The 12,358-nt window shown below is 37.6% G+C and overlaps 1 protein-coding gene across 1 annotated transcript in view; it reads left to right on the forward strand.

Moving 5' to 3' along the window:
- Positions 1–2,065: 2,065 nt before the first annotated feature.
- The window catches only part of mkxa (mohawk homeobox a), a 40,358-nt gene continuing 30,065 nt past the window's right edge, over positions 2,066–12,358 (forward strand). The window contains exons 1-4 of the mRNA XM_051125063.1: positions 2,066–2,190; positions 2,833–3,109; positions 5,692–5,851; positions 7,055–7,208. Coding sequence (XP_050981020.1) covers positions 2,934–3,109; positions 5,692–5,851; positions 7,055–7,208 — 490 coding nt within the window. The 5' untranslated portion in view covers positions 2,066–2,190; positions 2,833–2,933. The remainder of the gene's footprint in view (positions 2,191–2,832; positions 3,110–5,691; positions 5,852–7,054; positions 7,209–12,358) is intronic.

Consider the following 12,358-nt stretch of genomic DNA (forward strand, 5'->3'; position numbering starts at 1 on the left):
CAAGTGCACAGCATTGTTTATAAAAATTATAGTGGATTTGGGCGTCCACCATGGCACTCGCTGTGAGAAATACCTCAAGCAGAGTAATACAAACTGTGAAACGGTTCTGATATCACTGGAATATCGCACTCCTCTCAGCCAATCATATCCGACGATCAGAAAGAACTGTTGTATTTTTGCCAACAAAGAACCTTTATTTTTTCTTTTTAAAGGACCTCCAGTTCTCTCCAAATTCTTCCTTGCCCACTGATGACCCGTGGAGCTGCTTTGCGACAACTTGGTAGAAACACTGTACAAATAAACCTGACTAGACCTTAAATAAGACACTTGGTCTGGCAGACACCCAAAACACCAGGGCAGTTTACTGGTGAAGTGCATTTAAGGGTCATTACACTTTCAGCAAGGCTTCACAGCGCACATTATCTCTGCCTCTGACCACACCACAGCAGTGGGCATCCCACAAAACGAAGTACACCACAAAGTGATGTGACTACCTGCCCAGGGGCATGTGGTTACCCTGGAGATGCCACTGTTAGAGTAAACCTGTGGGCACCCACATGTGGTAAACCCCTGGTAGACAAGAGACAGTAAGAGAAAAGACATGATTTGAGTGGTCGTTAGTGGTCGACCAGCACTGTCTTTTTCTCTCCATGAGTGGCATTCATGAGGGGGGGGTGAGTCACCCGGCTGATGTCCGGGAGTGTTTGTTCATTAAATAGGTAAAAATACTCCCAAATAAAAGGAACGCACCAATTATACGGGGCGTAAGGAGCGCATATGTGCCTCCGAGTTTAGTCACTTCACCTCCAAACACTACCCTGGATAAACCCGAAAGACACAGTCAATGCGACGTGTAAGTCGTGTAATTTGGGAAAATGAGAGGGTACCAGAATCGCATCGATGCTCGCGAGGGAACTCACGCGAGCAGCGTTTCCTCAGCACGCTAAGTCTCCCGATAAAGCATCGCACATGGCGTTGATATAATTAATTCGTTTATATATTGGTTTATAGAGGTTCTTAAGGCGAACTGGAATAGAAGTAATTGTAGACCTCGCTAACCATGTTTGGAAAAGAATTAGGTTGTTCAATGAAGTGATTCCGCTCTCAAAATGTTAAGACAATAAAAATGAGGTCTCAAGGGATTTGCTGTCCTAGAGTGGTAAGCATTTTTGGTGAACAGAAGGAACAGACTTCCAAGGTCCCTCGTTATTACAGGAAATAAAACCAAATGTTATTAAACGATAGCATGCAATTTGATATGATGTATGATATAAAATATATATTAGATTACATTAATATATGTTTTCAAGCATTCCAGTTACTATTGTAAAAATTACAGCTTATCTGAAAAACGCATTTTCCTTCCTGTAAGTGGTAGGCGTGGCCATTTGTAAATTTTATGGGTCTGGCTTCCGGTCTTATGCACAAAACAGCTGGTTGTGCTGCTTGATATTGCAAATTGGTGTGTCTTACCATATTATTTTAATGTATTATCTTAATTATGAACACACTGGTTTGTTATTCTTCTCGTTATTTCGCTATAGCGGCTAATGAACGGAACTCTCACCCATATGCTTGTTTCCGTGTTGAAGAAAAAGCTGTTACAGATCAGAAAAAAAAAAAAAAAAAAAAACATCTGTTACAACACTTCTAATAATAAATTCACATTAGTCTATCAGTCTGTTCTCCCCACGCCTAAGTCTAAAAGACTTTCTCCACTTGACTGCAATTTATCCATTCATTTGTCTCACGTCAAAATTGCGACTGTTTTGCACATCAGACTCAGGTGAAGCTGCTTCTGATAAAACTGCGTCCAATCACACCAGCTCTGGCTGATTTTAGTAACTCTATACAACTCTCATGCAGTCGGGTGATGGACGCGTTCCAGACGTGAACCCACACAAGGGAATACACTGTTGCACTGGATGTCTCCCGGTAGCCTCCCCCTGCAGCGCGGCGGAACCGGCATAAAACAATCACTGTATGTTCGCCGTCTGAGCCGCTTAGCTGGGAAACACGAGACGAGTCGTGTATTCATGTTCCAGGGCGCGCTTGAATAAAGCACAGAGGCGAAAGCGGTTCGTGTGGTTTGCGCACAGGATCTTAGAGCGGAGAACATGTGAGAGGGGAATGGGAAACTGGAAACTGGATTACACTTTACAGAAAGACGCACGAAGGGGTTACGTTCAGGTACGTTCATTCGGCCTACATTTTACAAATGTTTTCAGTTATGACTTCTAAATGTTTTCACTTAGTGAGACGTGTCGCGTCACGTTCATTGAACTATGTGACAGGGATGTCATACAGCTTTTGGTTCATTTCTATTGCGCTCTATGAATTGCATAGAAGGTCCCCAAATGTTTACGTTTTTTCCTTATAAATCTTTGTTTGTCTCTTTAATAAATATGCATGTAAAAACAAGTACGGTATAAAAAAGAGCTTAACGCATTAAAACATTCTTTCTAGATGTAAAATCTTAAAGACGCGTTCTGTTGTAGTCGTATGCTGTTCGTGTGTTACGTGTGATTACATACCTCCATGTGTCAATACGTATCATTCATTCTCAATACTTCTGAGGTTATGAAAGTTTGCATAAATAAACTGTCTAGAAGTTTTAAACATATCAGTCATCAGTTCCGTCAAATATTCAGTCTCAGACTGACGCGCTTAATTAGTCAGTGAGTGTTTTGTTTTGACTGAGGTGATCTTTAGGCGGTTTACATTGAAATTAAAACAGTTTTTACCTACAGAAATGATGAATGTATAGTTAGTATGAAAAGTAGGCATGTCTATGATAGTGAACATAAATGTTACCTTTTTTCTATTTCACAGGATTTTGACAAGGCTCAGCGGCTCCGTTGAGTAGGACATCCCCGCGGCGGCCAGGGCGCTTTCAGCGGTCACAGGGGGAAAGAAGGACTAATATACCAAAGATGAACACAATTGTGTTTAATAAGTTAAGCAGCCAGGTTTTATTCGAGGAGAAGGCGAATGAGGTGGAACGAAGCAGTCGAAATTATTTAGAGGTGATAGATGGACAGCATCCGGACCTGCTCGCCAGCAGCCCAGTCATCAAAGACAGCTCAGCTATCCGGCACAGGAGATCCGGGTATGTCAGAAACTTCTTCAGAAAAGTCTTAGGTCGCAAAATATAGGCCTGCTGCAGGTTCACGAACATGTTTCCAAGCTAAAATGTCACTTGTAACGCTCCAAAAATGAAGCGGATGCACTGTAAAATAGTCTCACCGTGTTTCATTAAGCGAAATATTTGTTTCCAGCAATTTAACTCGATTTTCTTCATCGGTAAATTGCAGCAAAACTGCAGGTTGTCACATTAGCACCGCTTTGATTTAAGTTTTAAAGGGTGCAGTTTTTCCTTTATTACAGTGGATGATAACTGTTTTGCACATCATTTATTTTTCATGACGGAATAATTAGCCTATTTTTTTCTGGTAAGTTACTTGGCAGAAAAAAAACCCTGAATATAATGATAGCCTGTTTAAGTCATCTGTGGTCATTTTAACGCTGTTAATGTTTTTAACCGCGTGACAGCACGGAGAACCTTATTAAAGATAAACATCAAGTTGTTCAATTTTAGAGCCAACGGTGAAAAGCGGTGGCACGTCCAACTGTTTGACTTTTCATGGTCTTTGTGTTTTCTTTCCATAGATTTGCGCTCAGTTGTGGTTAGGGAGCATATGGTTTGAATTTACAGCCTGTTCGCCGCCTTCTTATCTCGGATACGTTGAGGTTTCAGAAAGAGAATTGCAGGAAATTAATATTCACAATTCAATTAAGTCGCTGTCGATGGTGCTGAATTAGCATGGTCTTGTCGTTCGGGTACATGAGGTCATTCGTGTTCGGTAGCAAATTTAAAACACGTCCAGGTCTGTTTCTAATAAATAAACATTTCCTTCAACTCTATGTGTGGTCCAGTCAATCAGGAATATTTTTGTAGTGAGGGCGCAAGAAGAAACCATGTCATCCCTTATTTGCCCTCCGAACCCGGCGCGTTCAGCCTCGCCGCCCCAAGCTGTTTACCCCAACGTGTTTTTTATTTGCAGACAACACAGTGCTTCATTATGCGATATACAGCAACGCCGAACCTAAAAGTGATGTCTTGTGAAAAACCTGTGCAAACATCCTCCGCTGCGGGTGCGTCTGGCTTGCGCTCACCGAAGGTCCGTTTGCGCGTGTAAGCGGAGCCAATAGGATAACACTACAGCCGCGCTGCTCGCCTCAAGGGGAATATCACTGCTAATGAAAATTATTAATATAAATACAGAGGTGTGTGTCGCCGATATCAAGAACAGGGAGGGAAAAAACTTCTTTAGGTTGTTAATACAGTTCTGAGTTACAAGGAAAATATTTGCTGAACATGAACCTCGGAGCGTTGGGGAAAATATGTTAAATGTGCAGTCAGGTTTTTGGAAGATAACAAGGTGATATAACAGCGCCATACTGACATCTACAGGTTTAAATAACCAGCTTCTGTTCTTGCTTGAAAATAAAGGTTCCAATTAGAAGAAAAACGCACGGGCTGATGCCACAGGAGAACGTTTTACAGTTCCACAAAGAAGATTTTTCTTCAGTTCTTTAGAGAACAACCTCAAACCAGTCTGAAGAACTTGCATTAAGCTCTTGATAAAAGAGGAACCATTAAAGAACCATTACTGTTAAGAGTGTGATACTTGAATTGAGTAAAAGTGACATTTTGTTGTGAGTACTTATAAAGTCCACAGATTTTTTCAGACGGTTCCAGTCAGGAATACATAGCACATGTGTCATTGTGCAGATGTTGGATTACATGCAATTGTTTCAGTGCACCGTTATTGTTTTTTGCAGACGGACTGTGAACTGATTTTTAGTGAAAATCCCTCACTGGGAAAGTTAATTATAGCATGATTCTGGTTCCACAGAGCATGAGTGTTAATTAGGCTCTCATGTAAGAATTTTTAACCCTTACAGTGTCTCATAAAACTGGACATCATATTTTTACATTTTTAGAGGTTTCTTCTAAATACTGCTTGTATTTTCGGTCACTGGTCTGCTCTTTGCATGTCACTTTTAGATGAAGAGATGAAGGTGGTTGTTATGTGTGACCCTGCACCACAAAACCAGTCATAAGGGTCAATTTATACATCATCTGAAAGCTAAATAAAAAGGTTTCCATTTATGTATAGTTTATTAGGATTGCACAGTATTGAGAAAAATCTTAGCAATGCATATTACTAATCAGAAATTAAGTTTTGATATATTTACAGTAGGAAATTTACAAAATATATTCATGGAACATGATCTTTACTTAATGTCCTAATGATTTTTGGCATAAAAGAAAAGTCTATTTGCTAAATATATATCCGTGCTACTTAAGACTGGTTTTGGGGTACAGGGTCACATTTTATATTGATAATCAATATAATTAATAATGATAATAATAATAAATCTTTAATTTATTCTGTTACTAATTTATATTGCTGTATATACTATGTAGATTATTTTCATGACAATTCCTAGCAATAAAACAGAAGGCAGCAGGAATGCCACTAAAGAATTAAAAATACTTTCTCTCTGTGGAAAATCTGTAATAAATCAATCCTATGAAATTTCTCCATATGAGTGCCCATTTTTAAGACTCGTGTAATTGTCATGAGATTTATGTGGCTTGTGTCGGCTTGTTTTTCCCCAAAGGTCTCGTCAGAACCCAGGAAAGGTACGGCATAAACGGCAAGCTCTGCAAGACATGGCCCGGCCTTTGAAACAGTGGCTCTACAAACACCGGGACAATCCGTACCCCACTAAAACAGAAAAAATCCTCCTCGCACTTGGCTCACAAATGACACTCGTGCAGGTGAGTAAGTTCATTTTCCACAACTTTTCCATGCACGTGCTACTAGTTCTTGACAGAAGGATTATTAAAACGACAGTTTTCTTTTACATCGAGACGAAAATGCAGGTGTTCATTCCAAACACGAGTTGCAACCAACTCACGTTTACTCTAGCGAAGGTTTTCTGTTTTTATTGTTTAGTCAATATATATTAAAATTCAGAGACATTCTGAACTGTGTTTAACTCTTCACATATGTGTTTTCCAGTCTGTGCTGAGTGTTGGTTTGTGTGTACATATCTGTCTCAGTCTGTGTCTCTGTATATACATGAAGACATAAACATGTTCTCTCAATTTGTGAAGAATTGGCCCAGTCTGAAGATGCTATTCTGGATGACCCTACAAATTTAATCTGGTTCTAATATTCATGAAAAAGACCCATTTGTTAAAAATGTGAGCAGACTGCACTGCAATATGGGGAAAAAAGACCTACAAACACAAAACGTATGCTCAATTTCAGCAAATAAATAATCTTACGTGACTAAACAAATCTCTAGACTTCAGTACCTCAGATACACCTGAGCTCTTCTCACTGAAAGAGCATTTTGCGAACACGTTCTATGATACTTCAGAAACTGGCCTCCGCTGACTTGTTTAAAGTGAAAAATATGGCTTTTGGTCTTTGAGAACTTTATATAAAGCAGAGGTCAGGAAACTCAGGGCTTGAATAACATTTTTTAAAGCACAATGCCTGTCATAAGTGGCTTGAAGTGTATCGGGCATGAAAAGTTTTCCTAGTATAACATCTAATGGTCTCTGGTCTCTGTGAAATGGAGAAGGCTGGGTTAAATATTGTTTTTATTGCAAAAAGACAGACGTCGGGCAGAGGAAAAGGAATATTATTAGGTGAGAGTGGCAGAGGCCAGAATAAGCACCCAGGTCGTCATCGTCTCAGTTGAAGAAGACTTAATGTAATGTTACGTTCACAGTGTTCCTGGGATTTCTGCATGTGCTATTTTTAATCGTTTTCATAGCGTCCTGATAAATAAAGCAGTATATGGGTCTTTTAGTCCAAACACACACATCGACATATGGAAGATAGTAATAGAGAAACACTGAAACAATAAAAGATGCAGGTTAAGCACATCTTTTGTGTCTTTTTCTGACCACTCATTTTATTGTCATTCTTTCCTCAGTACCATTCCAACACCCTCCTTCTTTTTTCAGGTGTCCAACTGGTTTGCAAATGCTCGACGGCGGCTGAAGAACACAGTTAGGCAGCCTGATTTGAGTTGGGCCCTTAGGATCAAACTCTACAACAAATACGTCCAGGGCAACGCAGAAAGACTGAGTGTCAGCAGCGATGACTCCTGCTCTGATGGTACGACACTCTCCCATCTCACAATTACACATGTAAACCGAGACTAATTATTTTTGCAGTGCACTTATGAAGACCTACCAAAAACACACTCATATGCACAAAGGTGCCAGTGCTGAATGTGATGCTGAAACCAAGGATATTTAATATTCAATGTCAGGGACTAAATATAAAGTTTAACAGTCTGTCATTGGAAAAACTCGTATTGATCGACCACTAATTCGAAAGTTGGATGGACGTGTTGTCCCCAATGATTCTAGTCCAGGATGAAACTTAAAGAGACAGTTATAAAAATACCTAAAAATAAAAATTCCGTCATGATTTCTGCCCCGCCATGCCAACCCATTATGCTTTTCTTTCATGTCCAAAAAATGTGTTTTTTGTCTATACAATAAAAGTCAGTGGGGTCTAATGTTGGTTTGGACCTCACTGTCTTTCATTGCATGGACAAAAACAGTTCTTCAAAAGATCTTATTTTGTGTTCCACAGAAGTAAAGGTTATTAAAGAGATAGTTCACCCAAAATAAAAATTACCCCATGACCTATTCACCCTCAGGTCATCCTGTGTATATGACTTTCTTCTTCCAGATGAATACAGTCATATTTATATTAAATCTTTATATTAAATACAATCAGAGTTATATTAAAGCTTTATAATGGCTGTGAATGGCTGTTGAGATGTTGAAGTCCAATAAAGTGAGTCCATATATCATAAAAGTGCTCCACACAGCTCCGGGGGGTTAATAAAGTCCTTCTGAAGTGAATCAATGTGTTTGTGTAAGATAAATATCCATTTTTGTAACTTTATAAACCGTAATCTTTAGCTTCCACTAACTGTCGTATGCACATTCACTGGAGAGTTGCATTCCAGTTGGTGACATCCGATGGGTGTACTGATCCTGAAGTATCAATATATCGATACTGATGTGAGTATCGAAAGTATCGATACTCAAATAAAAATATCAATACTAAGGTGTTTTTTTTATTTACCAGCAATTTTATTTAACAGAAAAAATAATGTATGCAATATGGATTAAATTGGACGAATAACCTATGTTAGCAAAAAATTCTCCTGCTCATCTAAACGCACGCAAATGTTGCAAGACAAAACTAATCAATCACAGAGAGTGTTCTCGCATTCAAACAGGGCTGCGTTTCCCAAAAGTATCATAAAGCGTTGATGTTTTTGGGAATGGCAGCCCAGAACAATACAGAAAAAAGTCATATAGCCTATGCTTGAGTTATTGCACAGTAAACAAATTAAAATTGTTGCCTACAAAGTTTGTGCAATTACATTTATTAAAATTGAACGTTAAAGGTTCATGTTGATCATGTTCTATACTGTAATGTTTATATAAATCATACACTGTCAGAACACTGCAGTCCCTTATGAAAATGAACCATGGTTTTTATTAAAGTGACCACAGTTTAACTATAGTATTTGTAGATTTCCATGGTTACCACTACAGTAAACATATTTTAACCATGTGTAAACAAAAACATAACCTAATAAGTTGCAATTAAGGCATATTAAATGCTAAAATGCATTTCAATTTTAAAGTTTACCCAGTTTTCTGTTAGTAATTTAATAAATGTAATAATTTCAAAGTTTAGTTTAGAAGTATCGTATCGTTATCTGGCCTTTAAAAGTATCGGTATTGTATCAAAAACAAAACAAGTGATATCGCACTTTCCTAGTAACAAATGTGGACTGGTTTACCTTTGCTGTAAACAAAATTTGGTTCTAACAAGACTAGCATATTCTCACCGGAGCTTACACTATGCTTACGTCCTACGTCATTCGCTGGAACACAACTCTCTTGTGAACGCATGTACGACAGTTAGCGGAAGCTAGAGGTTACGATTTATAAAGTTGTTGTAAATATGGATATTTTTCATATACAAACACTTCACTTCAGAAGGCACTTTTTTGGACTTCAAAATCTCAACACACATTCACTGCCATTATATAAAGCTTGGAAGAGCCAAGATTCTTTAATATAACTCAGATTGTATTCATATGAAAGAAGAAAGTCATATACACCTAAAATCATAGGGTACACTGTCAAAAATAAAAAACACAATTTGTTGAGTCAGCTTAAAATTATTTGTTACCCTGCTGCCTTAAAGTTTTAAGTTCAGTCAACTAAAATAAGTTTATTCAACTTGAAATGTTAAGTTGTACTAGGTAACAACTTAGATATTTGTATTTGCTAAACTTAACAGATGGGTAAGTAACCCAGCTGCCTTAAAATTTTAAGTTGATTCAACTCAAATATCTAAGTTGTCAACATTTCAAGTTGAATAAACTTTTTTTGAGTTGACTGAACTTAAAATTTTAAGGCAGCCAGGTTACAAATTATTTTAAGTTGACTCAGCAAATTGTTTTTTACAGTGTAATTTTCAGTTTTGGGTGAACTGTCTCTTTAAGGTCACTGAGGGCATTTTTACTCTGCGTTTTGAAACAAAAGTATCCTTCTAGAGAGGTGAGGATGAGTAAACTAGTGAACTATCACTTTAAGAAGATGCATATGTACAGTGTTTATTGCAATATAAATATGCAAGTAAAACTTCTCTTTAAAACAAACAAGCACAAACAAATTCACCTATCCTGGTGCTAAATTTGTGTGGTATGAAGTGTTGTGGTATTTATACGAATCTGTTTGGGGTTTTCTTCAGCATGTAGCTGAAACAGAGCAGACAGGATGCTTAAACACGGATGTTTTATTACAACGCAGTCAGTGCAACACTCCAAACATTTTTATAGCATTGTATAGCAGCCGAGCCATAAATCAGGGTCGGGGTATGTCGAGCGCAGCGCTCGTGTGTGCATCCTCCTCTGTGTTTAAGTTAACCGGACAGACGCGTAGGCTTACAGACAGTCATGCACGCTGTGATTAACACACCGCAACGGGGCGTCAGGACTCAACCACAAACACTCGCACACAATCTTGCGCTTACATGCACAAACACGAAAACATCCTGAACTTCTTGCTTTTCCTTCTCTCCTTCTCGCTCTAATTCACACGCTAAGGCGTTACAACGAAGGGATGTTGCTGGCTGTCTGACAGACTGCATGTTTGTTGGCCGCGTCGCTCAACATAAGCATCCGCACACAATGAGACATTCAGTCAGAGCACTTATCATCCCCCCAGTGCTTAACAGTGACCTCCGAACACACACACTCTGTATTTGGTGCCTTGATTAGATGTCTTGGATGAGGACACACACTCTGTGGTTAGAAGAGGAATGCCCAGTTTGTGCCTCTCACATCTGTCCCATCCTACAAATAACTTCCTGGTTTTCTTTTACATGGCACAGAAACTGTATCAGCAGCCTGACCTTGAATTCCCCCTTTGTCAAATCTAAACTTGGCATAAAATTGATGCGTAAAATGGAAAGTGATTGTTATGTTGGTTTTTGATGTGCTAAACCTGATTTTTGTATCAGCTCTTGATCATAACACAAAACATAGAAAAAATATGTCATGGTTGAGTAAATAATACATTGTTAATCTATAAAAACATGAAAAAATGACATTTTAAATGACAATTAAGCTCAGTGACTCCCAATATCCAATATATCCAATGCTGTACTGCCTTATGTACACTAGCAGCCAAAAGTTTTTAAGTAAGATTTTTTTAATGTTTTTAAAAGAAGTCTCTTCTGCTCACCAAGCCTTCATTTATTTGATCCAAAGTACAGCAAAAATTGTGAAATATTTTTACTATTTAAAACAGCTGCTTTCTATTTAAATATATTTTAAAATGTCATTTATTCCTGTGATCAAAGCTACATTTTCAGCATCATTACTCCAGTCTTCAGCATCACATGATCCTTCAGAAATCTTTCTAATATGCTGATTTGCTGTTCAAGAAACATTTATTAATATTATCAATATTTAAAACAGTTGAGTACATTTTTTCAGGATTCTTTGATGAATAGAAAGATCCAGAGATTAGTATTCATCTGGAATAAAAAGCTTTTTTAAAAGTAACATTATACACTATACCATTCAAAAGCTTGGAGTCAGTATTATCTTTTATTACACTGAAAGAAATGATAGAAATTAATACTTCAATTTAGCAAGGATGCTTTAAATTGATCAAAAGTGATGATAAAGACATTTATAATGTTACAAAAGATTTCTATTTCAGACAAATGATGTTCTTCTGAACTTTCTATTCATCAGAGAAACCTGAAAAAAATTCTACTCAGCTGTTTTCAACATAGTAATAATAATAAATGTTTTTTGAGCAGAATATTAGAATGATTTCTGAAGGATCATGTGACTGGAGTAATGATGCTTAAAATTCAGCTTTGAAATCACAGGAATAAATTACATTTTAAAATATATTCAAATAGAAAACAGTTTTTTAAATAGTAAAAACATATCAAAATTTTACTGTTTTTGCTGTACTTTGAATAAAAAAAATGCAGGCTTAAAAACATTCAAAATGTTACTGTTCAAAAACTTTTGACTGGAAGTGTATATATAAAGAGTGCAGCCTGTACCGTAAAAACTGCTATTTTGTGACCTGTGTGATTCACCAAAACATCACGAGCCGTGATTATACAAGTAGGACATCGTGTAACATCATACAAGTTGTTTACTATGCATATGAGATGTCTGGTTGTTTAGAGGGAACATTTTGTTGCACAGACGTTTCATCAGGTCTGTCGTTCTCGTGTCTGAGCTCAGTAATTATGTGCTATAGAAGATCTGAGCTTCAGACACACTCTTCACACATCTGAGTCAAGATAGAGCCTTGCAGTGAAATCCTAGCTGACTTAGGAGGCATTCACTCACACAATCCTAACCCCGTATCCTAGGAAATATTGCGTTTGTGTGAACTCCACTGTGTTTACCTTTGTTTCCTACATTATAGAATGGTTGTCAAGGTAGTATACAATAAGGCCGCACTAAAAAAAGAACCTTTAACGTTCAAGAATGTTGACTTTTAGAATGTGGACTGAGAATACGCTGAATTTTTTCTTTCTTTCTTTTTTTTTTTTTTTTTAAGTAATTTGGCTCATTGACCTTCTTAAAAACCAACAAGGAATCCACACGCCTAGTTATAAATGAAAACGCTGATTCAAAGGAACACGAGAATTTAAGTCAATATTTATATAGATTTGACTGAAGGCAAAAT

The sequence above is a fragment of the Labeo rohita genome, chromosome 12 (genome assembly GCF_022985175.1).
Source record: "Labeo rohita strain BAU-BD-2019 chromosome 12, IGBB_LRoh.1.0, whole genome shotgun sequence".
Classification (NCBI taxonomy): domain Eukaryota; kingdom Metazoa; phylum Chordata; class Actinopteri; order Cypriniformes; family Cyprinidae; genus Labeo; species Labeo rohita.